The sequence below is a fragment of the Xyrauchen texanus genome, chromosome 24, assembly GCF_025860055.1.
Source record: "Xyrauchen texanus isolate HMW12.3.18 chromosome 24, RBS_HiC_50CHRs, whole genome shotgun sequence".
Classification (NCBI taxonomy): domain Eukaryota; kingdom Metazoa; phylum Chordata; class Actinopteri; order Cypriniformes; family Catostomidae; genus Xyrauchen; species Xyrauchen texanus.
This window is the reverse complement of record NC_068299.1, coordinates 9,723,352-9,751,120: the sequence shown is the minus strand read 5'-3', so window position 1 is coordinate 9,751,120 and position 27,769 is coordinate 9,723,352. Positions and strand designations below refer to the sequence as shown.

At 37.6% G+C, this 27,769-nt stretch overlaps 1 protein-coding gene and 1 long non-coding RNA gene across 7 annotated transcripts; one reads left to right on the top strand and one right to left on the bottom strand.

Annotated features, from left to right (window-relative positions):
* Positions 1 to 5,917: 5,917 nt before the first annotated feature.
* LOC127618099 (interferon alpha-inducible protein 27-like protein 2B) lies at positions 5,918 to 9,506 on the bottom strand. 5 transcript variants are annotated; one of them, XM_052090350.1, is made up of 9 exons: positions 8,966 to 9,506; positions 8,856 to 8,885; positions 8,538 to 8,699; positions 8,283 to 8,367; positions 7,646 to 7,666; positions 7,365 to 7,460; positions 7,069 to 7,173; positions 6,910 to 6,964; positions 5,918 to 6,655 (listed from the first exon to the last, which is right to left on the bottom strand). In XM_052090350.1, exons 1-8 carry the CDS (start codon positions 8,973 to 8,975, stop codon positions 6,937 to 6,939), a joined length of 537 nt encoding a protein of 178 aa, XP_051946310.1. In that variant the 5' UTR covers positions 8,976 to 9,506; the 3' UTR covers positions 5,918 to 6,655; positions 6,910 to 6,936. The 5 variants fall into 5 exon arrangements, with proteins under 5 accessions (XP_051946310.1, XP_051946311.1, XP_051946309.1 ...); XM_052090351.1 differs by having other exon boundaries at positions 7,365 to 7,457; XM_052090349.1 differs by lacking the exon at positions 8,283 to 8,367 and having other exon boundaries at positions 7,365 to 7,470; positions 7,646 to 7,750.
* A 2,368-nt stretch (positions 9,507 to 11,874) lies between these two features.
* LOC127618102 (uncharacterized) lies at positions 11,875 to 15,335 on the top strand. Of its 2 annotated transcripts, XR_007967400.1 has the most exons (4): positions 11,875 to 12,183; positions 12,600 to 12,699; positions 12,784 to 14,891; positions 15,263 to 15,335. It is a non-coding gene; the product is annotated as an uncharacterized LOC127618102 (long non-coding RNA). The 2 variants fall into 2 exon arrangements; XR_007967399.1 differs by lacking the exon at positions 15,263 to 15,335 and having other exon boundaries at positions 11,915 to 12,183; positions 12,784 to 15,182.
* Positions 15,336 to 27,769: the final 12,434 nt, after the last annotated feature.

Below are 27,769 nucleotides of genomic sequence, written 5' to 3'. Positions count from 1 at the left end.
AATTATAACAATTATTTTGTTGCAATAGGATTTTTAAGTGTATTGTGTGGTAGCTGTTAGTCAACGAACAACTGATATTAAAGCTAGAATATGCAGAATTGGAGAATCTTTACTGTTAGTCTGTAATGATGAAAAATGTGAATATTGTCAAAGTACCACTAAATGCTGTTCAGCTCCCTGTGACTGTACAACGATGTCCACCAGTCTCTTTTCCTCTGCAGTGCGGTCAACGACAGCCTGCATGTGGAATGGAACTTCCTCATTCTTGACACTCTGAATACAGGCTGAATGGTTCTCGGTAGCAAAATTCTGGCCTCATCAGCCCAGAAGGCAAATCTCTGGCCATGCTTTTCAAACATTAACAATACTGATTAATCTAAAGTGTTGCATAGGAAAAAGCTTAAGTATTGGTGCAAATTTGCCAGAGATAAATACTCAATGACAGACACTGTCATCCAGAGTTACATCTAGTTACATGATAACATTAAGTTAATATAGTCAACAGGTGAATATTCACATATTGTTTAGGGCTGTCATACCCATACATTTTAAGACGCTCCATCAGAAGAAGAGACCACCACTTCGAATCAAAGGCATGTCCATCTGAAAGAAATGTGACAATGATGAGGAGAGTCTTCAGTTTTTAATGGATCCTTTTTCTTCAAGATGAATAGTATGTACAGCAACATTTAAAGTAAGCAATTTCTTCTTTATTTACATTTTTTAATCAACTTACCTCCTGGAATTCAAACCCTTGCTTGTCACAAAGGAAAGGATATACTGAAACAGAGAAGAAGGAAAACATTTTATTTACAATGTTGACAGAAACCTGCATATGCTTACCAAAAAAAAAAAACCATAATATTGAGACATTACCATAAGCATAAAAATCCCACAGTCATTTCCACAGATCTGGCATGGCAAGCCCTAAAATCACCAATAAAGAATGTAAGGTCAGTTATAAATGAAACATGACTGATAGATCAAAGCTGCTCTCTTCTCTGTCACCTGATGACGTCTATATGAAATGCAGATTATGGGCAAAAGTTATATTTCTTTGGAATAGCTAATTATGCATATATTATTCACCACAATATCATTCCCAGTCTTCTTTGTCCAGCTCCCAGAATACATTTTCAGGGCAAAAAGACAGATGATTCATGAAGTCCGGTTTATAGCAGCATTGACTGACAGTGGATGGTCAGCAATCTAATCCATATCTGTGAATGGTAAAGTGCAGCCTTTGACACTATCTCACACAACATACTTTTAGAGAGATTAGCATCCATTGGTATTAGCGGCACATCTCTTGCTTGGTTTAAATCATATCTCTCTGGTCGCACTCAGTTCAGTTAAATTTAACAATTTTCATTCACAGTGCTCTCCAGTTACTACTGGTGTTCCACAGGGATCTGTCTTGGGACCTTTATTATTTATAATATATCTTCTACCTCTTGGCAATATTTTTAGGAAATTTGGAATTCACTTTCACTGCTATGCTGATGACACCCAGCTCTATATTTCCACCAAACCAAATTCTTCTCTCCCACCGTCTTCCCTTCATAACTGTTTACTTGAAATACAATCATGGTTTTCTTGTAACTCTCTCAAACTCAATAGTAATAAAACTGAGGTTCTTCTTTAGGTACTAAGTCGAATCTTGCCAAACAAAAAGTTTTGCTCTGACCATTGACAATTCCACTGTACTTCCCTGTTTGAAAGTTAAGAGTCTGGGTGTCATTCTGGATAGCACTCTTTCTTTTGAAGTACATGTAAATAATATTACCCGGTGTGCTTATTTCCACTTACGCTAACATAAATCGTCTTAGCCCTCCCTCTCAATTCACAGCACTACCACTCTAGTACATGCTCTGGTCACATCCCGCTTGGATTATTGTAATTCCCTTTTATTTGGTCTACCACAAAAACTTCAGTATAAATTACAGCTGGTACAAAACTCAGCTGCACGGATTATTTCACAAACTTCTAACTCTGCCCATATAACTCATATTCTTCAACAACTTCACTGGCTTCCTGTTAAACTTCGTATTGATTACAAGATTCTGTTATTGACCTTCAAGGCTCTTCATAACCTAGCACCTTCCTATCTTCTAGATCTTATTCATATATATTCTCCTACCCACACTCTTAGATCCTGTTCCTCTCTCTCTCTTGTGATACCTTCTCTTCGTCTGACTTCTATGGGGTCCAGATCCTTTAGCAGTGCTGCTCCATGACTCTGGAACTCTTTACCGCCAGATATCCGTAATTGTGATCGTCTTTCCACTTTCAAGTCCCTCCTCAAAACCCACCTTTTTAAATTAGGTTACTACAAACAACTCTCATTTATGACTGTATATATTCCTATGATAATGAAAAATTTCATATGTGATTTTAGGTTTTTATCTTTTCTTATTGTAAAATTGATTATGTCTGTAAGGTGTCCTTGAGAGTCTTGAAATGCCTATAAATAAAAGTTATTATTATTTATTATTATGGTATACCCAAAAAAATAAGAACATTGAACTCTAGTATTATTATGATGATCATCAGTGTAAATTATGAATATCCAAAATCTGAATAAAGAATCTGGTTACCAAAAACAAAACAAAGGTATTAGTTTGGATTCGTTGCTCAAATGGAATTGATCATAATATTCAGGCTGCTTTTCATGCATAGACATATTATAACTCAATTTGCATTTCCAGAGAGAATGTTTGCAAACTTTACCTTTATGGAGAACTGCATGGTAGAATCTAATATATGATGGTTTCTATATAGTGCATTTAAGACTATAGTTATCAGCTCTTGGTCACTTCGGCTACGTTAACTTTGCTGTCCAATTCAGTGCATCACAATTGTTTTTAATGCTAAACAAATAAAAATGGATTCACATTTTGTACTTACACTCTGATTGTTGTCCATCTTCTATGTTGCCAGAAAAAAATGCAGTCACTAGTCCTCTAATTCGGTAGGTGGCAATTAATGGAAATTAACTGGTCAAAATCAGAATCAGAATCAGCTTTATTGCCAAGTATGCTTACACATACAAGAAATTTGTCTTGGTAACAGGAGCTTCCAGTCTACAACAATACAAACAATACCAAAAACAGCAGCAAGACATAGGTAATTAAAAACAAAAAAGAACACAATATAAATAATTATACATATACGTACATACACTCACCTTCATACACACCCACAGTGCAAATCTAATACAATCTGTATATAAAGAACAAAAAACAGTATATTATGTACAGAGCAATGTAAGTAATAGCAGAAGTGGATATGTTGGATAATATAAATTAAAATTAAAATTAAACTGTGTATTGCACATCATTATTGCTCAATGGGGCAATTTAATTGTTCATTAGATGGATGGCCTGAGGGAAAAAACTGTTCCTGTGTCTGGCGGTTCTGGTGTTCAGAGCTCTGAGCGCCGGCCAGAAGGCAACAGTTCAAAAAGGTAGTGGGCAGGGTGAGTGGAGTCCAGAGTGATTTTACCAGCCTTTTTCCTCACTCTGGAAGTGTATAGTTCTTGAAGGGGGGGCAGGGGGCAACCAATAATCCTCTCAGCAGACCGAACTGTCCTTTGTAGTCTTCTGATGTCTGATTTCGTAGCTGCACCAAACCAGACAGTTATTGAAGTGCAGAGGACAGACTCAATGACTGCTGAGTAGAACTGTTTCAGCAGCGCCTGTGGCAGGTTGAACTTCCTCAGCTGGCGAAGGAAGTACAACCTCTGCTGGGCCTTTTTCACAATGGAGTCGATGTTTATCTCCCACTTCATGTCCTGTGAGATGGTAGTGCCCATGAACCTCAATGACTCCACTGCTGCCACAGTGCTGTTTAGAATGGTGAGGGGGGACAATGATGGGGTGTTCCTCCTAAAGTCCACAATCATCTCCACTGTTTTGAGCGTGTTCAGCTCCAGGTTGTTTTGACTGCACCAGAAAGCCAGCCGTTCAACCTCCTTTCTATATGCAGACTCATCATCATCTCGGATAAGGCCAATGACAGTGGTGTCGTCTGCAAACTTCAGGAGCTTGACAGAGGGGTCCTTGGTGGTGCAGTCATTGGTGTACAGGGAGAAGAGTAGTGGGGAGAGCACACATCCCTGGGGGGCACCAGTGCTGATGGTACAGGTGGTGGAAGTGAATTTTCCCTGCCTCACAAGCTGCTGCCTGTCCGTCAGAAAGCTGGTAATCCACTGACAGGTAGAGGTGGGAACAGGGAGTTGGTTTAACTTAGTCTGGAGTATATCTGGTATGATTGTGTTGAAGCCGAGCTGAAGTCCACAAAAAGGATCCTCACGTATGTCCCGGTCTGTCCAGATGTTGCAGGGCGTGATGCAAACCCATGTTGACTGCATCATCCACAGACCTGTTTGCTCGATAAGCAAATTGAAGGGGGTCCAGAAAGGGTCCAGTGATGTCCTTCAGGTGGGCCAACACCAGTCTCTCAAATGACTTCATGACCACAGATGTCAGGGCGACAGGTCTGTAGTCATTAAGTCCTGTGATTTTAGGTTTCTTAGGGACGGGGATAATAATGGAGCGTTTGAAGCAGCATGGGACTTCACACTGCTCCAGTGATCTATTGAAGATCTGAGTGAATATGGGGGCCAGTTGGTTAGCACAGGAACGAAGGCACGCTGGTGAGATGCCATCTGGACCTGGAGCCTTCCTTGACCTTTGCTTCCAAAAGACACGGCACACATCGTCCTCACAGATCTTGAGTGCAGGTAGTGTAGCAGGAGGGGGTAGGAGGGGGGTTGCAGGAGGTGTTAAGGGTTGTGTGAAATGAAGGTCCGAGTGCATGTAGGGTGTGAAATTGGGCCTTTCAAATCTGCAATAAAACACATTCAGGTCGATCAGCCAGTCGTTGGTCCGCCACAGGGTTGGGGGGTAGGAGTCCTGTAATTAGTAAGTTGTTTCAGGCCACTCCACACTGATGCAGGGTCGTTAGCTGAAAACTTGTTTTCAGCTTCTCAGAATAGCTTCTTTTAGCCACTCTGATTTCCCTATTCAGTGTGTTCCTGGCCTGATTATACAAGACTCTATCCCCACCCCTGTAAGCCTCCTCTTTGGCATGACGAAGCTGTCTGAGTTTTCCTGTGAACCATAGTTTATCATTGTTGAATGATACAAATGTCCTAGTAGGGATGCACATATCCTCACAGAAACTGATCTATGATGTAACAGTATCTGTGAGCTCGTCCAGGTCTGTAGCTGCAGCTTCAAAAACACTCCAATCAGTGCAGTCAAAGCAGGCTTGTAGTTCCAGCTCTGCTTCATTAATCCATCTCTTTACACTCCTTACAACTGGCTTTGTTGATTTTAATTTCTGCCTGTAGGACGGGAGAAGATGAACCAGCCAGTGATCAGAGAGTCCCAAAGCTGCACGTGGGACAGAGCGATATGCATCCTTTAATGTTGTTTAGCAGTGATCCAATATATTCCTGTTGGTGGGGCATGTAATGTGCTGTCTGTATTTGGGCAGTTCGCGTGTGAGATTTGTTTTGTTAAAGTCCCCAAGAATAATAATAACTGAGTCCGGGTATTGTTGTTCTGTGTCTGTGATTTGATCAGCCAGCTGTTGCAGCGCTAAGTTCCCAGACGAGTTTGGAGGAATGTAAACACTCACCAAAATAAACGAAGAAAACTCCCGCGGCGAGTACAACGGCTTACAGTTAATAAAGAGCGCATAATAAAATGTGTGGGAATGACACATTAATAGTTGCTTTAATTAGCAAGCTGCTAGTCTAAGTGAAGACATCAATATCTTTTCCTGATTTAATGATGTTTACAGTTTCAAGTTGTCTTCTTAGGTTTATGACAAATATGGGGGCTGGTTGCTGTAGTGGCTTCAAGCAGATAAATAATAGAAAATACAGGACACAGGTTAATAGATAATAGATTTAATGTATTCGTCAAAGATTACGTTTGAAACAGTTTGATTTGTCCAGGTAAAGTCAAAGTTCAGCTGTAATCAAAGTTGCATTAAAAATAATGTTACAATGCAATACAATTGACAGGGTTTGTGAGATTCAGCATGGAAGTCAAAGAAGTCACACTATAAAAGCCTTAAACAAATTTAAATATGCAAATATAAGTCTTTAACATGATAGGAAATCTAGTAGGCCAACAGATCTTGCTCTTACTTTTTTACACAGATTCCCTATATAAATAAAAATAAGCTTTACTTTAGATTCCTCTTTTCTTTGTGGTTATAGATATAGGTATTTTCAGGTGAATTACAGACAAGCCATGAGCAAGTATCAAAGCCTCCACATGCTTCAGAAAAGATGAAGCATCGCATTGACTACCAGACTAGAAATAGAAATTATATGGAACCTAAAGACTCTTATAACTATTATTTATCATTTGTGCTGCAATAAACATGTCATATTAGTTTCCTTCAACTAGGATAATTTACTTAACACTATTCCATCACTGTAAAAACATGTACAGTTTGTAAGCTAGAGCAGTGTTAAGAGATTTTGTGATATTTTTCCACAAGAGGCAGACAGTGAGTAAATATAAAGCATTTAAATTAAACAGGCATTACATTAAAGATATGGCCAGTTACTGTATGTAGTGCAGTTGGGCAGTGGCTATGATGGCTTCACCAACGACAGGGATTTCATCAGCACCTAAAGACAGAAATTATTTCAGAGCTAATTTTCAAAAAGCATCATTTGTTTGAAATGGTATGATGACACATTGAATGCCATTGTGTTTACAGAGCAACAAAAATCATTCATCCATGTTAGAAATCCATTTTTATTTTACTATTATTATTATTATTATTATTATAAGAATTCCATGTATAAATTATTTCATCCTTCATTGGTAAGGAGTGTTTGGGACAACAGTTTTGTTTTTATGTTCCTGACATTTGGCTTACCAGCAGCTTGAAAAGCTGTGACCCCTCCTATATTACAGCAAAGCGCTGCAAACGGCTGCAAGATAATTAAAGAATGTATTTATATAATTGAATAAACAGATGTTAAAGTATGTATATGTATATATATATATTTAGCACTTAAAAATGAAGCTGATTTACCTGTGGCTCCTGAACTGCAAAAAAGAGTCCCCCCCACAGCTGCACCCACAGTGGCCCCTACAGCACCAATAGCTGCATTTGCTACTAAAGGGATTCCAGCAGCACCTAGTGAAACAAAATTATTTCAGTCAGAAAAAAATCCATATTTTTGAATGTATTTTTTTATTTGTTGAAAGTTTTTGAAAGTAATTTGATCACTCGTTGAAGGCTTATGTGTTTCCAGACTCCACATATCCCACTATGAGATCCCCTTTAAGCCTGTATTTTTAAGATATCCCTTTTGATATTTGGCTCACCCACAGATTGAAGCACTGCTACAGCGGATCCAGCTGCGACCCCTCCACTGCTTGCTACAGCAGCTGATGACATCATAGAAGTGGCCAAGGAACCTGCTGAAAAATTCTTCTCTCTATTTAATTTTATTTAATTTATTTCACCATCTTTAAATTCATTTTCAACATGAAATATTTAAAATGCTGAAGAACTAAATATTAATTTGGAAAAAATAATAAAACTTGATAGCGAGGTAAAATATATATATATATATATTCAGCACTTAAAAATGAAACTGATTTACCTGTGGCTCCTGAACTGCAAATAAGAGGTCCCCCCACAGCTGCACCCACAGTGGCCCCTACAGCACCAATAGCTGCATTTGCTACTAAAGGGATTCCAGCAGCACCTAGTGAAACAAAATTATTTTAGTCAAAAAAAAAAAATATTTGTTGAAAGTGTTTGAAAGTAATTTGATCACTCGTTGAAGGCTTATGTGTTTCCAGACTCCACATATCCCACTATGAGATCCCCTTTAAGCCTGTATTTTTAAGATATCCCTTTTGATATTTGGCTCACCCACAGATTGAAGCACTGCTACAGTGGATCCAGCTGCGACCCCTCCACCGCTTGCTACAGCAGCTGATGACATCATAGAAGTGGCCAAGGAACCTGCTGAAAAATTCTTCTCTCTATTTAATTTTATTTAATTTATTTCACCATCTTTAAATTACTTTTCAACATGAAATATTTAAAATGCTGAAGAACTAAATATTAATTTGGAAAAATAATAAAACTTGATAGCAGGTAATATATATATATATATATATATATATATATATATATATATATATATATATATATATATATATATATATATATATATATAAATATTCAGCACTTAAAAATGAAGCTGATTTACCTGTGGCTCCTGAACTGCAAAAAGAGTCCCCCCCAAAGCTGCACCCACAGTGGCCCCTACAGCACCAATAGCTGCATTTGCTAATAAAGAGATTCCAGCAGCACCTAGTGAAACAAAATTATTTTAGTCAAAAAAAAAAAATATTTGTTGAAAGTGTTTGAAAGTAATTTGATCACTCGTTGAAGGCTTATGTGTTTCCAGACTCCACATAACCCATTATGAGATTCTCTTTAAGCCTGTATTTCTAAGATATCCCTTTTGATATTTGGCTCACCCACAGATTGAAGCAGTGCTACAGCGGATCCAGCTGCGACCCCTCCACCGCTTGCTACAGCGGCTGATGACATCATAGAGGCGGCCAACGAACCTGCTGCGATTCCAGCGCCAGTGAAACCTACAGCTGCTAAAACAGCAGGAGCTGCAGCAACTGCTGCAACTAACATCAAATACACAACAAACAAACTTAAGTTCAAATATTCAGATGAATATAAAGATAATTTAAGTGCCACTAAAAACAACAGCAATTGTAGTATCTGTGTTGTGCCAAGTTTTTCACTGAAACTATTGAAAGTAACAGAAACATGACGCTTACCTAATCCTACACCAGCTGCAATCATTGTATCTTAGAGACAAAATACAGGTAAACTGCTTGTCATTGCATGATAAATGAATATGAAAGATTTTGCAGTATCAGGCACTTACAGGGATCCATCGTAAGTCTACTGGGATGCTCTTGAACCAACACGGGTTGCTTGAACTGATTCAGTGTGCCTGAGAGTTTGAGTTTAAATTCTCTGGGTGGATCCTTTTCATGAAACGAAACTGAACAATGAAGTTTTTTTTTTCCTTTTTATCCCAGTGAACTCACATGATCTGTACACACACGCGCGCGCACGCACGCACCATATGTCAACATTTGGGTAACAAATTGCTGGATGGCGGAGGAAGGCTACATACAAATTGTGTGATTGTGATTTCATGTGCTATGTTTTATAATGTCATTTTTCCCACCGTGTCTGATATTAAAATCAGTGCGACACATTTTGCAAATGGCGTGGTTATTGTCGATATAGGTTCGAGAGATATTAAATTAAATTCTTCCGTCCAGCTGTTGCTGTATTTTGTTTTTTTCGCCGGAGCCAATAGGTGTGTTCGACATCGGCTGCTGCTGGATGTAACCGATCTGCGAGAGTTGCCGCGTGCAGGCGGGGAGGATTGTCACTACTCGATCCGTACCGGAAACACGATTGGTACTGCGCATGTGCGAAAACTCATATTTGATGTCACTTCCTGTCATCGCTAACGTTTTTACGACAGTCTGCTCTACAGGTCGACTTTACTCTCACGATTTGTACTGCGCATGTGCTCGATTTATAGAATCGCGTTGGAGAGTGATTGATTTAAATATGGATTCTTTTGTGTTTTTTTTTTTTTTTTTAAATGTTTATTACAAACTCTCGTGGAGACAACAACAACAAAAACAGGCAAGGCATCAACACAATGCAGATTGACAATGAAAAAATAAATAAATAAAAATAAATAAACAAAAATAAGGCATTGTTCTCAAATAAATAATGTGTTACAGGATCAAAAACATTTCAGCAGCATAACAAATAGCTTCTACAGTTTGATTAGAATGTTTTACAAGGTTCAAGGAGGATAAAAACATACGAAATTCATTTTTAAAACAGTTTACATTTGGCAATTGTTTTTCCATTTATTTTTGTGAATGTGGTATTTACCCATAATGATGATAAGGTTAATCAAAAGTGAAAGGTCCCTCGTCATTTTAGAATTATAAATAAGAATATCTTCAATTGTAAATTGTTCAAGTTCACTAATTTTATTATTTAACCAGCTATGAACATCTTGCCAGAACTTCCTACTAACTGAGCAAAGGAAGAATAAATGTTCTGTTCGTTCTGGGTTTTCATGACAAAAGTCGCAAGGGCCAACTTCAAAACCAAATCTATCCCTCAGTGTCTCCGCAGATGGATAGTAGTTGTTAAGAATTTTAAATTTCTTTTACTTTGGGTGCAATTGGCCATTTTATAAATTTCCAATGTTTTTCTATAATTGTTGGGTTATCTAATATTTTAAGTTTTATCTTCCTATCATAATCATGATATATATAACCTTTGAAAGCTTTATTTAAATATTTGTTGTCACATTTTTTGTCCGTAATGTTTAATTCTCCTATCGTTAAGTTTGGAAGCTTGATTTGGACATTAGAAAAACTAATTGTGTTTTTTATCAGCTGTATCAGGTTCACTGGGATAGATTTACAGATTTTCCTATATTCTTTAAGAGAACATTGCATATTATTACATTTATTTTTTAAATCTTGTAACTGTAAGATTTCACCGTTTATATCTAAAATGTCATGAACAAATATAATGCCTTGGTCAAACCAAAGCTGGTTGAACAAAGACCTTTTGTTTGATACAATTACTCTATTATTCCACAAGGTGACACAGTGAGGGGTAAAGTTATGGGTAAATACCATCTTCCAATGATGCAAAACCTGTTTGTGAAACTCAGATAATTTAAAAGGTATTTTAGAAATTTCAAAGTCACATTTCAAAAGAAAATTTAACCCGCCGAACATCTTGAAAATACTTTTTGGAATGTGAAACCATATTGAATCCGGCTTCGATAGAAACTCTTTCAACCACTTTATTTGAAATGTTCCTAACATTGCCTCAAAGTCCACTGTTTTGATACCCCCCCCCCCCCCCCCCACCCCCATTATACTCTTTAACCAATTGAGATTTTTTAACATAGTAGGTCTTATTTCTCCAAATAAATGTATATATAATGGAGTTAATTTTCCTCACGTTTTTTGGAGCAATGTAAAGAGATTGACATGGATAAATCAGTTTGGATATACCCTCAGCCTTGGACAATAAGTTACGCCCTAAAATGGAAAGATCTCTACTAAGCCAATGGTTTAAGGATACTTGTATTTGATCAATTTTTTCTTTCATATTAGTTTCCTCTCTTTGTTTTTCATCTTTAACCATCTTAACTCCAAGATATTTAACTTCTTTTTTAACAGGGATTGACATTATTTCTGTATCTATACAGTCAAATAACGCAAGTAGTTCACACTTTTTCATGTTTAAACGAAGACCTGAAGCTTTGGAGAAAGTTGAAATTATTTGCAATGCATTGCTAACCATAGATTTATCCCTAAGGAAGAAGACGGTGTCGTCTGCAAACTGACTGAGGCGGAATCCGTAATCAAAAAAATATATACCCTGAAAATTTGGATGGTTTAATATCAGATATGCTAGTAGCTGTGTACATAGAATGAACAACTTGGGACTAATTGGACATCCTTGTCTTATTCCGCAAGTTATATTTATTCTAGGTGTTAGTCCTGGGTTTAAGACCGGTACGGCTCGAGTAGTGACAAGGATCTGCAAACGGAGATATGAAGCCGGGCACTTTGTGGCTCCAGTAGTTTTCTGCAATTACGTCAGTCATGGCAGATCACGTGGTGTTTGCTTGCTTTATCGCAGACGAGCTTTTTTTTTTCCTTTTTTTTTTATTCAACTTTCAAAACAGCTTACAATGACATTTAACATCAAACATAAGACAAACAGATATTGGGGGAAACATAAAACAGATCTTACATTGTACAGAGTAAAACATTAAATTCTACAGACAATTTTTTTCAAAATATGAGATGTTTTTATGCACTTCTTATTTCTAGTGATTGACTTCAATGAGTCATAAAATATTTTAAGATCTTTACAAAAGAAATTAAATGAGGGTGTTATAGACATTACTTTAGCTTTATGTATATGAAACTTCCCGAGAAGAATTATTAATTTGAATGTGTTTATCGCAGACGAGCTGGAAGCGATAGAAATTCCATTATTTTTGCATGACATTGGGCACAATGAGCAACGAAGGTGAGTTAAATGGTTAAATGTAAGAAGTATATATTTAAACAAATTACACATTATCAATTTAGTTTTAAAATTTACTATACCTAGAATCTGCAAATTATATGTTGAATAAAAATACTGTATCGAAAGTCTAAAGTCTTTGCAATGTATTACTGATGTAATGGGTGGCTTTTGTAATCAATAGCTACTGTTGCTTGCCTTTTAATAATAATTATTATTATTTTGGTTTAAATAGAGAATTACTCATTCTGACAAAGAAATAATGGAGTTTTACTCCAATTTCAACACTTCTGTATACACTAATTATTTGATTAAAATCCCAATTCAACATAAAACACTGAAAATAAATGTTTGACTACATGTGTGTTCAGTTAGGCTACATGTATATAGTGAGTACAATTCCTCTTGTTCTAATTTAGAATGGTTCCAAAAATAGACAATTTTGTGGAGGATGTTGTCCCTCTCTACAGTCTCTCAGAATTTAGAGGTCATTTCAGGCTTTCCAAAGAACAAGTGGAGGTTTGTACTGGTTAATATAAAATTCATTGAACTATTACAAGTGTTAGCATGTTGTCTTGATAACCTATTTTTCTACCTTTGCAGGATGTCATTACTACCCTTGGTCCTGTTTATATGAATTTACAACAGACCAAACTTCCACTCACAAACAGTGTTCTTGCCTGCCTTTGGACATTGGCGAATCAGGAGTCATATCGTGGGGTGGCAGATAGATTCAACATGTCAAAATCCACTCTTGCCAAGCATCTCCATGAGTTTTGTTGCAATGTGAACACATACATGGCCCACCACATTTCCTGGCCCAGAGGTCAAAGACTGGAGATGTCAAAGTTTGGGTTTGACGCAGCAGGTTTCCCCAACACTGTATGTGCAGTGGATGGGTGTCACATTCCTATACTGAGACCCCACCTTGATAATCCCCTAGCATACATGAATAGGAAACAGTTTTATTCTGTAAATTTAACTGGGTTTTGTGACAGTCAGCGGCGCTTCTGTCACATCAGTGTGGGTTACCCTGGGAGTTGGCATGATGCCAGAGCATTTCGCTTCACAGAAGTTTGTCGTGTTCTTGAAGAAGATCCTCATTCCCTTGTTCCACAAGGAATGCACATAATTGGGGATTCTGCCTACCCTTTGTTGCCTCAACTTATGTGGCCACTTGTCTGCTAGGCAAAGATACTTTAACAGAAAGCTCAATGCAGCTCGCGTGGTCATTGGGCATGCATTTGGCATTCTAAAATCTAAGTTTAGGAGGCTCCATTGCCTGCAAATGAGAAGCATTTCCAATATCAGTTCAGCAGTCTCAGCCTGCTGCATTTTGCATAATCTTTGTTTAGAACCCAGTGATCAAGTTGTTGTGGTAGATGATGGTGTTGATGATGAACCACACCCCCAGCAACCCCACAACACTAATGCATGTCATTATAGAGACCAGATTTGTGGCCAGATCTAACTTGTATGTGTATACTAAACATACAAAAGTAAAGATTTGAATGTACAGAAATATTCAACAAATGATAAAAAAACAGATTTTGTGTTGAAATAAAGAATTTTATTTTATTGAACAAAATTAGTTTGTCATTAGAAATTGTGTTCTTTGGGAACATAAAAAAAATACATAGTAGACATTTTGGGGAAAGGTGTAAATCAAAAGAGAAAACATCTTTACATTATCATTTTATTGAGGTTCATGTGGATTCTGTAATAGATGCATAATTTGCTCTTGTCTTTTTCCCATTTTCTTCAGCTCCTCCACAATTGTTCCCAAGCTGGTCACCATCTTTTTTTCGAAGGACCTTCTCCGCCTCTCCTTAAGTCGCCACCATCTCCCCAGATCTGGCCTTACCAGGGACTCAAGCACAGCAGTCCTTCTCTCTGCATGCTCTTCGTAAGCCTCCAGAAATTGTAAGGGTTGTGGTCGTCTTTGCCTGCTTGTGACGTTTGTATTTGGTATGGTAGAGGTTCCTGGCTGTTCATCCATACTAGCACCTGCTGGCTGGTCTTGAAGAGAAGACGTTGTGGGCATGCTTTGGGTGGAGGTCTCTTCCAAACCTAGAGGTGTGGAGTGAATGGTGCCAAGTGGTGCAGTACCGATCCCGATGACCCAAATAACTCATCCATTAGCTGGTGGGGGTGGATTTCAAATGTAAAATGAAAATGGCCAATGTAAGACATGACAATGTTATTTCAGAAACATAAAGTAAAGCAGTCTTCAACTTACTGTATAGTACTCCCAGGTGATCTTCCCCTCCCCAGTTGCACGGCGCCTGTCTTTTACTCTCTTATAAGTGGTTAACATGTTTGCTAGTTTTTTTTCGAATTTTTTCACTTGACAAGTTGTAGCCCTTTTGTGAGAATGAGTTTTGTATTTTTTTATAGAACGCCATTTTGTTCCTAAAATAAAGTTGCTGGTGAGTTTTTGTAAGGTCCAGTAGAAATAGTGTGATTTTTTACATGTTATTTCTGTAAAATGGAGGGGATAAGGAGAGAAATAGATTAACACTACAAAACAAAGAAAATGTAATTTAACCACAGTATTGACATTTATCTTCCTTACAGTATTTGATATAATACCTTGAGATTCATGCCTGTCTGACTGGAAGGAGGGGGATGAAGGTTGAATGGATGCTGAAGGGTTTCCACACACTGCACCAGGTTGCAGAGTGGCAGGCGGTGGGTCCTTGACAGTGGAGGTAAGTAGTACAGGGGGCCTAGTGGTAGTAATCGGGTACTGGCTGGTTGATGGTGGAGGTGGTACAGGGGGCCTAGTGGTAGTAATCAGGTACTGGCTGGTTGATGGTGGAGGTGGTACAGAGGGTCTAGTTGTAGTATTGGGGCACTGGCTGATTGATGGTGGTTTCACAAAACTGAGGTTTAGGGGTACCGGCGACCTAGTGGAGGTAGTGAGACATGGAATAAGAGGTTGGAGGAGCTTTGCAGCACAAGCTGGGCCACTGAGGAGAGCTGGTTGGAGAGAAGATTGTAGATGTGCTCAGTGTCACTCAAGAAATATTTCCAGTATATTCTTGGTCATTAAGTAAATGTGTACCTTTTGTTTCAACAGCTGATACTTGCTCCATGACAGAAGAAAGGAACATTTGATCTGGGGGAATAAATGATAAATAAAACACTTGCACAAATCATTGGTGCCTTGTAATTATTTCACAGTTATGCGGTTTTCTTACCATTCTTCATCCTTTCAGCGATGTCATTGGAAACTGTTAGCATGACAACATTACCTTTGCTGTCTAACACATTAATGGTTACGTTGTCCATTTTGTTGTGTGTTACATAGGGTAGTGCAGGTTCTTTATATATCCTAAGGAACCATGGGACCATAGCCAACACCAGTTCCATTCATTATTACTAATAGTTAGCAACAAATGCAATTACCCTTTTAAGTCAACTTTCAGTTTTGGCTCAACATTAATTATCAGTGATTTCCATTGTTTTCATGATTTAGTGATTAAGTAACTTTATGTATTAACCATGGACCATGGTATTAACACACTTTTGAGATGTGTGTGTATAAGTGGTGTTTTGGAAGGGGTCTTCCAAAACAAGATAACTATATTGGATATATACTTTAGCAGTTTGACATGGGTGTTTCTGCTAATACAAAATCATAAAAGTAACCTATAAAAAAAAAAGGTTTCAGCAACAGGATTTACAGTACCCTCCAGATGAGCTCTTTTTAACATTTGAGACAAAACACCATTCATTTTCATATACAGAAAAGCACAATTCTGTTGGATTTATATTGTGATTTAGACTAACTCTTTGAAAGTGAACAGAATGTTGTACTGTTGTTAAGTTGATGATATAGCAAGTTGTTAGCAGTTTGTTAACCACATGCAGGTGAAGTATGACCACAGCAAAATAAACTAGAGAATATGAAGAAACCATATGAACAAATGGAAGAACAATGTATTATGCATCATTTGTACAGGAGCATACATTTATGACCACATTAGATTGTATGTTTTTAAGATTAACATTTGCGTTATTAAAAATGCTCATTTGAATATGTTATGCAGCTGAATGCTGTAAAAGGTCTGTATGAAAAAGAAAGTCATGCAAAATAAACATACACAAACCCTTTATTAACAATAAAGTAAATACAGTAAAACAATATCTAATAAATATGATTTTTAAGATAAAGACGACATAAAAAGGTATTGAACTGGGTTTTTTTTTTGTTTTTTTTGTTTTTTTTTAATTTATGCATACAAACAATACCAAGATAACAATCATAATATACACTTCTGTAACAAAATTGTGAATAAAACTGTACAAATATAACAACAATATGTACAGTGTCATCTAAAACAGAAAAAATAACAATAAATGAAAAATAGAAGATACAAAAACAACAACAAAAAAAAAAAAGAAATCAAGAGGGTGAGATATGTTATACATCACTTAGAGCAGGCCTAAATAAATTAAGGTCATTACAAATTAAAAATGTTTTTAACGCCTTCTTATTTACTGAGGACGAGATGGTGTTAAGATACATTTCAAACTCTTTCAAAAAAACAATAAAGATTGGTTTGTTGTTGGTGAATTTACATTTATGGATATAAAATTTGACAATAAAAAAAATTAAATTAGTTACAAAGCAGGTTTTTTTTTTAATGGGATCAGAATCAAAGTATCCAAAAATAATGTATTTAAAAGTTACTGATATATCTTGCTGAGTATTGTCTTTAATAAAAGTTTCAATATTCTCCCATAGTCGTTTAGTATAGAAACAGGACCAAAATAAATGATAAACAGTTTCAGTGTGAACTTGGCAAAATGAGCATCTTGTGTCAATATTACTTTTATATTTAATCAAAAAGTATTTAGCAGGGTAAAATTTATTTATTATTTTGAAGGATACTTCTTTTACTTTATTCGTTAAAAAATATTTTTGTGGTAAGGACCAAATCTTTTCCCAATTTAAATTTTTAAATAAATTATTCCAGTAAGAGGTTGCAGGAGAGACAGAAACTATTTCCATAAGAAAAAGGGATCTAACTTTATTATTTCTATCTTTTTTTCCTGAAAAACATATTTTACCTATAGGAGTTTTAGTTGGCTCAGGAAAAGTATTAATTATTGTAGGAGAGTAAAAGCAGTTTTTAAAGAGGATACATATTCCTGTTGGTATAGCTCCCATAACTATGGCAAACTCCTTGGGGGTAACTGGAATACTGTATCTAGAAAGAAATTCTGTGTACGTCATTAAAAAACCTTGGTTGTTAAAAAGCTGACAAACTAAAAATAAACCGTTATTAAACCATTTATCATAAAATAAAGATCTATTTTTGAATAAGATATTTTGATTATTCCAAATAAAAACATTATGGGGGGAAAAATTGTGTTTATATATCAAAGCCCATGCCAAAAGTACCTGTTGATGGAAATTTGAAAGTTTGACAGGACTTTTTGATATGTTGTAATTGCACATCAGTAAAAATCTTATACCCCCAATATGAGAAAAAACTTGTTGTGGGAAGATATTCCAGATGGAGTCTTGGTTTTTCAAATACCGGTTAACCCAATTTATTTTAAAAGTATTATTTAAAGAATTAAAGTCAATCAAATTTAAGCCACCTTTGTTATAGTAGTTTAGAATAACTGATTTCTTCATATAGTGGATTTTATTTTTCCAGACGAAATCTGTCAGATCTCTATCAATCACTTTAGCTGTGGATTTATCAACATACAGAGATTGGGCAGCATAGGAGAGACGTGAAAGCCCCTCGGCTTTGGTGAGCAAAATTCTTCCTTTAATAGACAAATCCCTTTGAAGCCAGCAGTTGAGTTTTTTCTTTGTTTTAGCAATAATTGGGTTAAAATTAGTTGCACATCTATTTTTATCTTTAGTTATTTCTATACCAAGATATTTAACAGAGCTTTTAACAGCTATGCCATATAATGAGGAAACACTACAATTTTTAATGGGAAATAATTCACATTTATCTGTATTCAGACTTAAACCAGAAGCTTTAGAAAATGTTTGAAGAATATTCAAGGCTATAGGGATTTGAGAAGAATCTTCCAAAAACAACGCTGTGTCATCAGCTAATTGACTAATGATTAAATTTGTGGATCCAACAGTGATGCCTTTTAGGTTGCTCCTTTTAATATGCAAATTCAGAAATTGTACTGCAATTAAAAATAAATAAGGAGACACTGGACATCCCTGTCGAACAACACGATCAAGGAAAAATCTGGGAGAGGTACCGTTTTTTAGTTTAATAGAACTATTTCCATTTATATACAACATTTTCACCATCTTACAGAATGAATCACCAAATCCAATTTTTTTAAGTGCTTGAAAAAGATCTCGAAGAGAACTGTTGTTTGTCAGTGTTCTGTGTGTGTGTGCGCGTTTGATATTCTTTGCAGGTTCTGAACTTTGTGATATAGCCTAAAACATTCTCGGACCCTGGAAGAAGGTCACCACGGACTTAAATCTCGGAAATGGACGACAAATATTCTGATTAACGGCGATATACCCACTTATCTATCAAAAATGTATTATTGTTTAGACTTTATGTTGTCTTAGCCAATCAGAAGTAAACGATTATGTAATGCATGTCCTTGGAAAAGGTATAATTGTGTGAGATTTGTTTGTAAGGTAGAGTTGGCTTGCGACCTCCTCGTGACTTTGACGCTGGCTTTACCAATTTAACTGCAAACTATTCTTCAGTAAAATTGTACTTATTTGATTGAATTTCACGACTCCTGGTCTTCTTTCATCATATTATCTGGTCCTGGGTCTTACAACTGTACCCCCCAAACCGTACAATTATCAAATAATTTTTTCCTGTTCCAATGGCTGTAGTGCTTTCCTAGTGACCAGACTGACTTACTACAGGTGAAATTTTGACAATAACTCCCTTACTGTACAATTATCAAATATATTTATGTAATAAACATTATTACATGTGTTTATTACATATGTTTATGTAATAAACTATAATTCCCCTATAGTGTTTTTTTTATATTTATATTCCAATGGCTGTAGTGATTTCCTAGTGATCAGACTGACTTACTACAGGTGAAATTTTCACAATAACTCCCTTACTGTACATACAATAAACTAATAAGTTCAAGAAAACATTACTGTAATTCCCCTAAAGTATTTTTTCCTGTTCCAATGGCTGTAGTGCTTTCCTAGTGATCAGACTGACTTACTACAGGTGAAATTTTGACAATAACTCCCTTACTGTACAATTATCAAATATATTTATGTAATAAACATTATTACATGTGTTTATTACATATGTTTATGTAATAAACTGTAATTCCCCTATAGTGTTTTTTTTATATTTATATTCCAATGGTTGTAGTGCTTTCCTAGTGATCAGACTGACTTACTACATGTTGAATACTGCCAATACCTACCTTACTGTAAGTATATTACAATCACATTATTCTGAAGAAATTATTCTATTTTCACCTTTTTTCATGTTCCAGAGGTTATAGCATGTTCCTAGTGATCACTCTACTCAATTAACTTTGATCAATGTATTAGGTAAAAGTATGTATTATAACTGCTGTTAATTGTACAACACATTTCTTTCATTGATTAAAGAAATTCAGATACTTTAGATTAATCATATTTTCAACGTTATAAATAAGCAACACCCTTATTGTAATGATTCAAGTTAAGTTTTTGTTATGAAGTCCTGAAGAAGTGGATTCTGGAATACAGGATAATGTATGACATTCAGTACCACGGACAGTAATATTTCTGCAGGACTGTAAACATCAATCAATGTACATGAATTGTGTTATTGTTAAAGTTCCATGTTAAACACAGATGTCATACAACAGGAAAACATAAAATAGAGTTTAGCCATTCTTTTTATTGAACACCTGGAGAACACTGTTACACACTCTTTATCACAGATAAAAACAGAAAAACAGAGGTGAATAAAACAGCAAGACATGGGCTGTAGTATGTTCTGTAGGGTCCAGACAAGATGATCCAACTTGCTTTGTAGCAGTCGTCTCGATGCTTTTCAAAACCTTTTGAAATAAATCATATCATTATTAAAACCACCACACTTACACAGTTCTTTTTCATTTTTTTTCTCAAATAAATAAATAAATATAAACGGTTGTAAAATGAAGCAATTAACTATGTTCAGGAGATTAAACATGATTTTCCTTTCTACAGTCTGGATTGTTACCAAATTACAGTTCATGTACAGATTCATTCATTATTATTTCATAAACACATTTCTAAACACCATCATTATAATGCAGGTTTTGTTGCTAAAGGACATTCTATAGCATCAGAACACATAATGTGAGAGATATTTGCCAGTAGGCTACAGTTGGCTAAAATGTAGTTGTCTGTTTGCACACGATGAAAAACAATATTAACTTTTTAGACGGTCCCTATCTTGGTTACGACACACATTGAATATTCATCTCTAAAGTACATGCTTAAAAATATACTTGCCCATTTTGATCGATTGTAAAAAATGTTGTAGTTCACAACCTTTGTTGTCAATATCATGTAGCTGCTTCGAATCTGAAAAAAAAAAAATAGCTTTATTGACTATTTAATTGAAAAAGTTCTTTAACGCGAATGTGCGAATATAAAACCAACTTTACCAAAGTATAAAGTAGGAGGGAGAGATAAGTTGTTTACGCTTTCCTTAAAGACATTTAACAAAAAAGGAGCTATGTTTTCACTGAATGCATGATAGAATTCTGACGTTAGACCGTCTGTACCAGGGGATTTATTCGTTTTTAAGGATTTAATTGCTTCATCAATTTCTTTTAAGGTAATGGGAGAGTCACAAAAGGTTTGATCAGTGTTACCTAATTGATTAATGGAAAATGACGATTCAAAAAAATTATGAGCATGTTGTTTGCTAAATTTAGATGTGTATAAATTGTGATAAAATTTGGCACAAAAATTAGCAATAACTTTTTGGTCTTCACAAAGATTTCCATCAATCATAAGCTTTTCAATCAGATTTTTTTCCATTTGTTGTCTTTCCAATCTAAAGAAATAAGAAGAATTCTGCTCACCTTCCTCAATCCATTTTTTCCGTGATCTAACAAATGCCCCCTCGGCTTTTTGTTTATAAACCTTATCCAACGCATTTTGAAGATGAGTAAGCTCAACCTCTTCCACATCAGACAGAATAATTTTAGATAGAAGATTTGAGATTTTACATATTATATTACTCTCATCACTGTTTTTCTTTTTAGCCAATTTACTACCAAAATTACGCATGTGTATTGAACTGTTTTAAAAGTCGCAATAAACTTGAAACGCACGTCATCGGTGTTGTCAGTGAATCCGGCCAATCGTGGATCAGTTGTGTCGTCATCAGAACCTGTGCAGCTGCTCTTGAGAAGCTGCGCTGGCTGAGTCCTCCGGCTACTCTCGAATCGCTCTCGCGGTACTTTGATGGCATACGTCACAGTCACATGGCGTCGGCGCTGTATCAAGTCGGACAAGGCGGGCAAGATGGCGCCTAGTAAAGTCGCAAAAGTTCGTGGCTGATCGGCGTTTTCAATTTTCATCCTTTATTATCATCTTTTCAAACTCCATTTGAATCCAGAATACCTTGTAAAACGTCTTTGTACTGTATTGCATGGATTAACCGGGAAAGTGCTTTGCCAATATTGCAACCTTCATCAAAGATCGCCGAGCACTGTAGCCAGCTAACCACAACTCTGTTTATCTCCGGCTAAGCTAACTTGCAACATGTCTTCATCTGAGCACGGCTGTTACGTTCCACGTGTATGTGTGTGTGTGTTCCTGTTCTGTGTCTCCATTCATTGCTTTCAGGTGGTGATCGGACATTGGCTGTTTGCGGGCACGTGTCGTCATTGTGGGGGGCGTCATCGTCTGCTCGACCAATCCACTGCTGTGCCATGAGTTTAAAAGGCCCATCCACTACAAGGATGACAGATCTTCGCCAGATCTCACCCAACTCGCACGTTCTGAGCACATGGTCGAAACCACTATCACGATTCACGCTTATGTCTTTATTGTTGATGATTTGAGTAAATGCGTTTGCCTGACCTGAGTTTGATAAGACAAGATGCCTAGTTAATCCGAGTGCAGTACATCTGGAGCATTGAGTTCTCTGTTGCGAAATCATAGGACGGGAGGTAGGGATCATTGTTGTGTTAGGTATGCGTGGAGTGTTCGCCCTTAATGTATTTCTGTTTTTATTTAGTGTAGTTTAATTAAGGCGACGTATTCCACTGAAGAATTCGGTTTTGTTTCTATTTTTTCTTTTGTGGCAGTTAGTTTAGCGGGTACACCTAAAATTAGATATCAGTTATGTTTTGCTTATTTCAATAATTTGGCGACACTCTTGTTTGTCCTTGTTTCCTTGTTTATTATTTTTCTTTCTAAATAACCCTGCTATTTAATTTAAGTGAACATGTTTAAATCTTTCATTCAAAGAGAATAAACGTTTCCTCTTAACGTTTAATTGATGTTTCTTGGTTGTTCTTCCTGCATCCACACACAACAACAGTGTCTCACGTAAATGTTATGTAATCATCCCCTTTTACACCTTGTAACATTTGGTGGTGGCAGCGGTGGGATGTTCCTTTAAAGGGATATCTTATTTTCTTGGGATGAGTTTGTGAGCGCTGTTGCTTGTGTGTGGGTTGGCGCAACCTTGAAGGAGGTATCGTCTGAATGAAAGATTTTAAGAGGCTTCTGTGGATTCTAGCGTTTGTGGTGGTAAGTTTAGTCAGAATGGCTGATTTTGATCTGGATAGTTTTGTGAGTGCACCAACGGTCGAACAATTAGGTACGTGTAGGAAAGATGATTTGTTGAGAGTTGCCGAACATTACCAAATTAGAGTTGTTAGACAGCAGCTTAAGCGAGACATTAAAAATATGTTAGTGCAACAGTTAAGGAAGTTGGAGGTGTTAAAACCGGCTGATAATCTGAGGAGATTCTGAGCTCTGGAGCTGGTTCTTTAGGTGAGGAGGAAGTGAGTGGGACTGATGAGGCGGAGGGTTCCGAAGCCAAAGCAGTCTTACCGCCCTTTGAATCTTCTTCTCCGTCAGTAGCGGGAGATGAGTCGCGCCTCAAAGTACGTTTGGCGAAAGTCCAACGGGAAGAGCGCGAGAGGGCAGAGGACCGTAGAGCTCAGTTAGATTTTCAACTCCACATCCGTCGTCTGGAAATAGAGGCGGACACGCAAGTAAAGTTGCGTGAGTTGGACCTGAGAATAGCCAGAGAGACACCGGTTCCGCCTACACTTCCTGTATCAGCTGCTCAATCTGCGCAGCAGGTTGCTGTCGCGGCAGGTGCGAGTCCGACGTTTGATGTGAGTAAACACATTTCTCTTGTCCCACAGTTCAGAGAGGCTGAGGTTGACTCATATTTTAATGTATTTGAACGAGTTGCTTCTATGCTTAACTGGTCTAGAGATGTGTGGCCGTTGTTACTTCAGTGTAAGCTGACGGGCAAAGCTCAGGAAGTATGTGCTGCACTTTCTTTACAGGATAGCTTAGACTATGACGTTATTAAAACGGCAATTTTGAGGGCTTATGAGCTCGTACTGGAGGCGTACAGACAGCGATTTAGGAATCACAGAAAAGTTTCAAATCAGACGTTCGTTGAGTTCGCTAGGGAAAAGAGTTTGTTGTTTGACCGGTGGTGCACCTCAAATAAAGTAGCAGATTTTAGTGCTCTCCGTGAGTTGGTTTTGTTAGAGGAGTTCAAAAATTGTATTCCTGATCGTATAGTTGTCTATCTAAACGAGCAGAAGGTGACGTCAGTGTCACAGGCGTCTGTTTGTGCGGACGAGTTCGCGCTTACGCACAAGAGTGTTTTTGCTCTTGCTCGGACTGACCACGTTTCGCATGTTCCTGTTGTCTTGAGAGATCAGTGGCGTTCGAAAAATTTTCCAAAAGCTAAAGAAGGCAGAGAATGTTTTTACTGTCGCAAATCGGGACACCTTATTGCTGATTGTCTAGCTTTAAAGCGCAAAGAGCAAGGTGTCAGTACTAAAAGTGTCGCGTTTGTGAAGACTGTGGATTGTATAGATAAGGAGAATTGTGATGTCTTAGATGTTAGTTATAAACCTTTCCTGATGGAAGGATTAGTGTCTGTTAGTGAGCATTCTCCTGATCCAGTCAGAGTTACTATGTTGCGTGATACCGGAGCGATGCAATCGTTTATAGTAGCTGACGTGTTGTCGTTTTCTGAGCGTACTTTTGTGGAAGTCATGTGTTAGTACGTGGTCTTGAGATGAGCACTATGAAAGTTCCTTTGCATCAGATTTATCTGAAGTCAGATTTGTTCTCAGGATTTGTGAAAGTTGGAGTTCGTGATAGTTTACCAGTGCATGGAGTGAACTTCATTCTTGGTAATGATATTGCAGGTGGTAAAATTGTACCGCTATTAGAGGTTTGTGATAAACCTATTTTTTCCGATGGCACTGATGAAATGTCAGAGAAATTCCCTGAGGTTTTTCCTGTTTATGCTGTGACGCTGAGCGCAGGCTCGTAAGTTTGCTGATGTTGATGATTTATCCTCCACTTTCATAGCACCTATGTTTGTAAACGATGCTCTGATGCCTGATGCAGGTAAGTCAGATGGCGCAGTCATTTTTTTGAAATCAGCTGATTTGAAATTAGAAGTTACTCGTGAGAAAATTATTGCAGCCCAAAAAGAGGATTTTTCTCTGCGTAAATGTTTTTCTTCTGTCATTTCCGTGGAAGAGGCGCAAGAGAAGAGAAACGCTTATTATGTGCAGAACGGGTTACTGATGCGTTGGTGGTGTGCTGATATTGTGAGTGATTCAGAGTGGTCTTCTGTGACCCAAATTGTCATTCCGACGTGTTCTAGACATCTAGTACTTTCACTCGCTCATGATCATGATTTGTCTGGTCACTTAGGCATTAAGAAAAAATACCATCGAATATTGAGACATTTCTTTTGGCCTAGAATGAAGGCTGATGTAGCCAAATTCTGTAGAACCTGTACGACTTGTCAATTCTCGGGTAAGCCGAACCAGGTGATTCCGCGCGCACCGCTGGTTCCTATACCAGTCATGGGAGAGCCTTTTGAGCACGTTATTGTAGATTGTGTTGGACCATTACCTAAGTCAAAATCTGGTAATCAATACTTGCTTACAATAATGTGTACCGCGACGCGTTTTCCGGAGGCGTTTCCATTGAAAAAGATTACGGCACCGGTGATCAGCAGCGCGCTTATAAAATTCTTTTCGATGTTTGGTCTACCGAAGATTGTGCAGTCTGATCAAGGTACGAACTTCTTGTCAAAGATTTTTACACAAGTGTTAAAGACTTTGAATATTTCTCACAGAATTTCAAGTGCCTATCATCCTGAGTCTCAAGGTTCTTTGGAACGGTTCCATCAGACCATGAAAGCGATGTTAGGTCGATACTGTATGGACACAGGTAAAGACTGGGACGAGGGCATACCGTTAGTTTTGTTTGCTGCTAGAGAAGCGGTACAAGACAGTTTAGGATTTAGTCCTGCCGATCTTGTTTTCGGGCATACTGTCAGGGGTCCGTTAAAGATGCTTAAAGAGAATAGTTTAGATCATGAATCGAGTGTTAAAACCACAATGTTGGATTATGTGAGCAAATTTCGTGAGCGATTGCACAAAGCTTGTGCTATGGCACGAGATTCATTATTGCACGCTCAAGTGACGATGAAGAGTAAATACGATCGTAAAACTGTTCAACGTCATTTTAAGGAAGGAGATCAGGTGCTCGTTTTATTGCCTGTCCTTGGTTCTGCTTTATCTGCACGCTTTTCAGGTCCATATGAAGTGCTTAGGAAAATGAGTGACACTGATTATGTGATTCGTACTCCAGATCGCCGGAAGAAATCTCGCATATGTCATGTAAATATGCTGAAGGTGTACCTTGTTCGAGAGTCATTGCAAGATGTTCTGAAAGAAAATGAGTCGAATATATCTTGTGCTGCGGCGCTTACGTGTGAGTCGTTTGATTTTACTTCTACACACGACAAGGAAGATGATGGAGTTTTGATACGACACACATATCAGCAGTGCGCCAGGTTGAAGAATTCTGAAGTACTGGCTGTTTTAAATTCCCACCTGTCTCATCTGTCCGAGTCGCAGAGTAATGATGTGAAAGAAATCATTTCTGACTTTCCTTCGTTATTTAATGACGTTCCCTCTCGCACTACGATTTTAGAACATGACATCGACGTGAGTAATGCTGTTCCTATTAAGCAACATGCTTATAGAACGAATGTTCTTAAACGTTCTGTGATCAAGACTGAAGTTGAATATTTGTGTGAACATGGCTTAGCGAAACAGAGTTTTAGTCCCTGGAGCTCACCTTGTCTACTCGTGTCTAAGAGTGATGGCTCTGCTAGATTCTGCACCGATTACCGAAAGGTAAACTCCGTAACTGTTCCTGACTGTTTTCCATTACCTCGTATGGAGGACTGTGTGGACAACCTGGGGTCCGCTAAATTTGTCAGTAAATTAGATTTACTGAAGGGTTACTGGCAGGTGCCGTTAACATTGGCGCCTCCGATATTTCTGCTTTTGTGACCCAAGATGATTTTCTGCAGTATTAGCGTAATGGCGTTCGGGATGCGCAACGCACCAGCCACATTCCAGCGGCTTATTAACATCGTGCTTGCAGGTGTCCGTAACTGTAACGCATATTTAGATGACCTCGTGATTTATTCAGCCTACTTGGTCTGCACATGTGTCAACGATAAGAGAGGTGTTTGGCGCTTTGAGAAAGCTTCCCTGACGTTAAACTTGGCGAAGTGTGAGTTTGGTCAAGCTACGGTTACGTACTTGGGCAAAGAAGTGGGTCAAGGTCAAGTTCGACCCGTGGAGGCAAAAGTAACTGCAATCGCTGATTTTCCTGTTCCTGCTACGCGCAAAGAACTTCACAGATTCTTAGGAATGGCCGGTTATTATCGGAGTTTCTGCAAGAATTTTTCAACTGTGGCCAATCCTTTAACGTCACTTCTTAGTCCATCATGCACTTTCCTCTGGAATGATGAATGTCAGAATGCTTTCGATAACATCAAAACTTTGTTGTGCAGTACGCCTGTTTTATCAGCTCCTGATTTTGAACGAACGTTCAAGCTAGAGATTGACGCAAGCTCTGTTGGAGCGGGGGCAGTGCTGGTGCAAGAAGACGTTTCTGGTGTCGACCATCCAGTATGTTACTTTTCACGTAAGTTCAATAAACACCAATTGAACTACTCTACAATTGAGAAAGAAACATTGGCCTTATTACTGGCTTTACAGTATTTTGATGTTTATGTGAGCTCAACTAATCTACCTGTGATTGTGTTCACGGATCACAATCCTTTAGTGTTTTTAGGTCGCATGTACAATCATAATCAGAGGCTGATGCGTTGGTCTTTGATGGTACAAGGCTACAATTTAGAGATCAGACACAAGAAAGGTGCGGGAGAATATCATCATGGACGCTTTGTCCAGAGTTTAAGCTGGTGTGCTCCGAAACATTGGAATGAAAGAAAAAAAAAAAAAACCATGTTCTTTTGTTCATGTTTTGATGTTTTTTTTTCTTTTTTTTTTTAGGGGG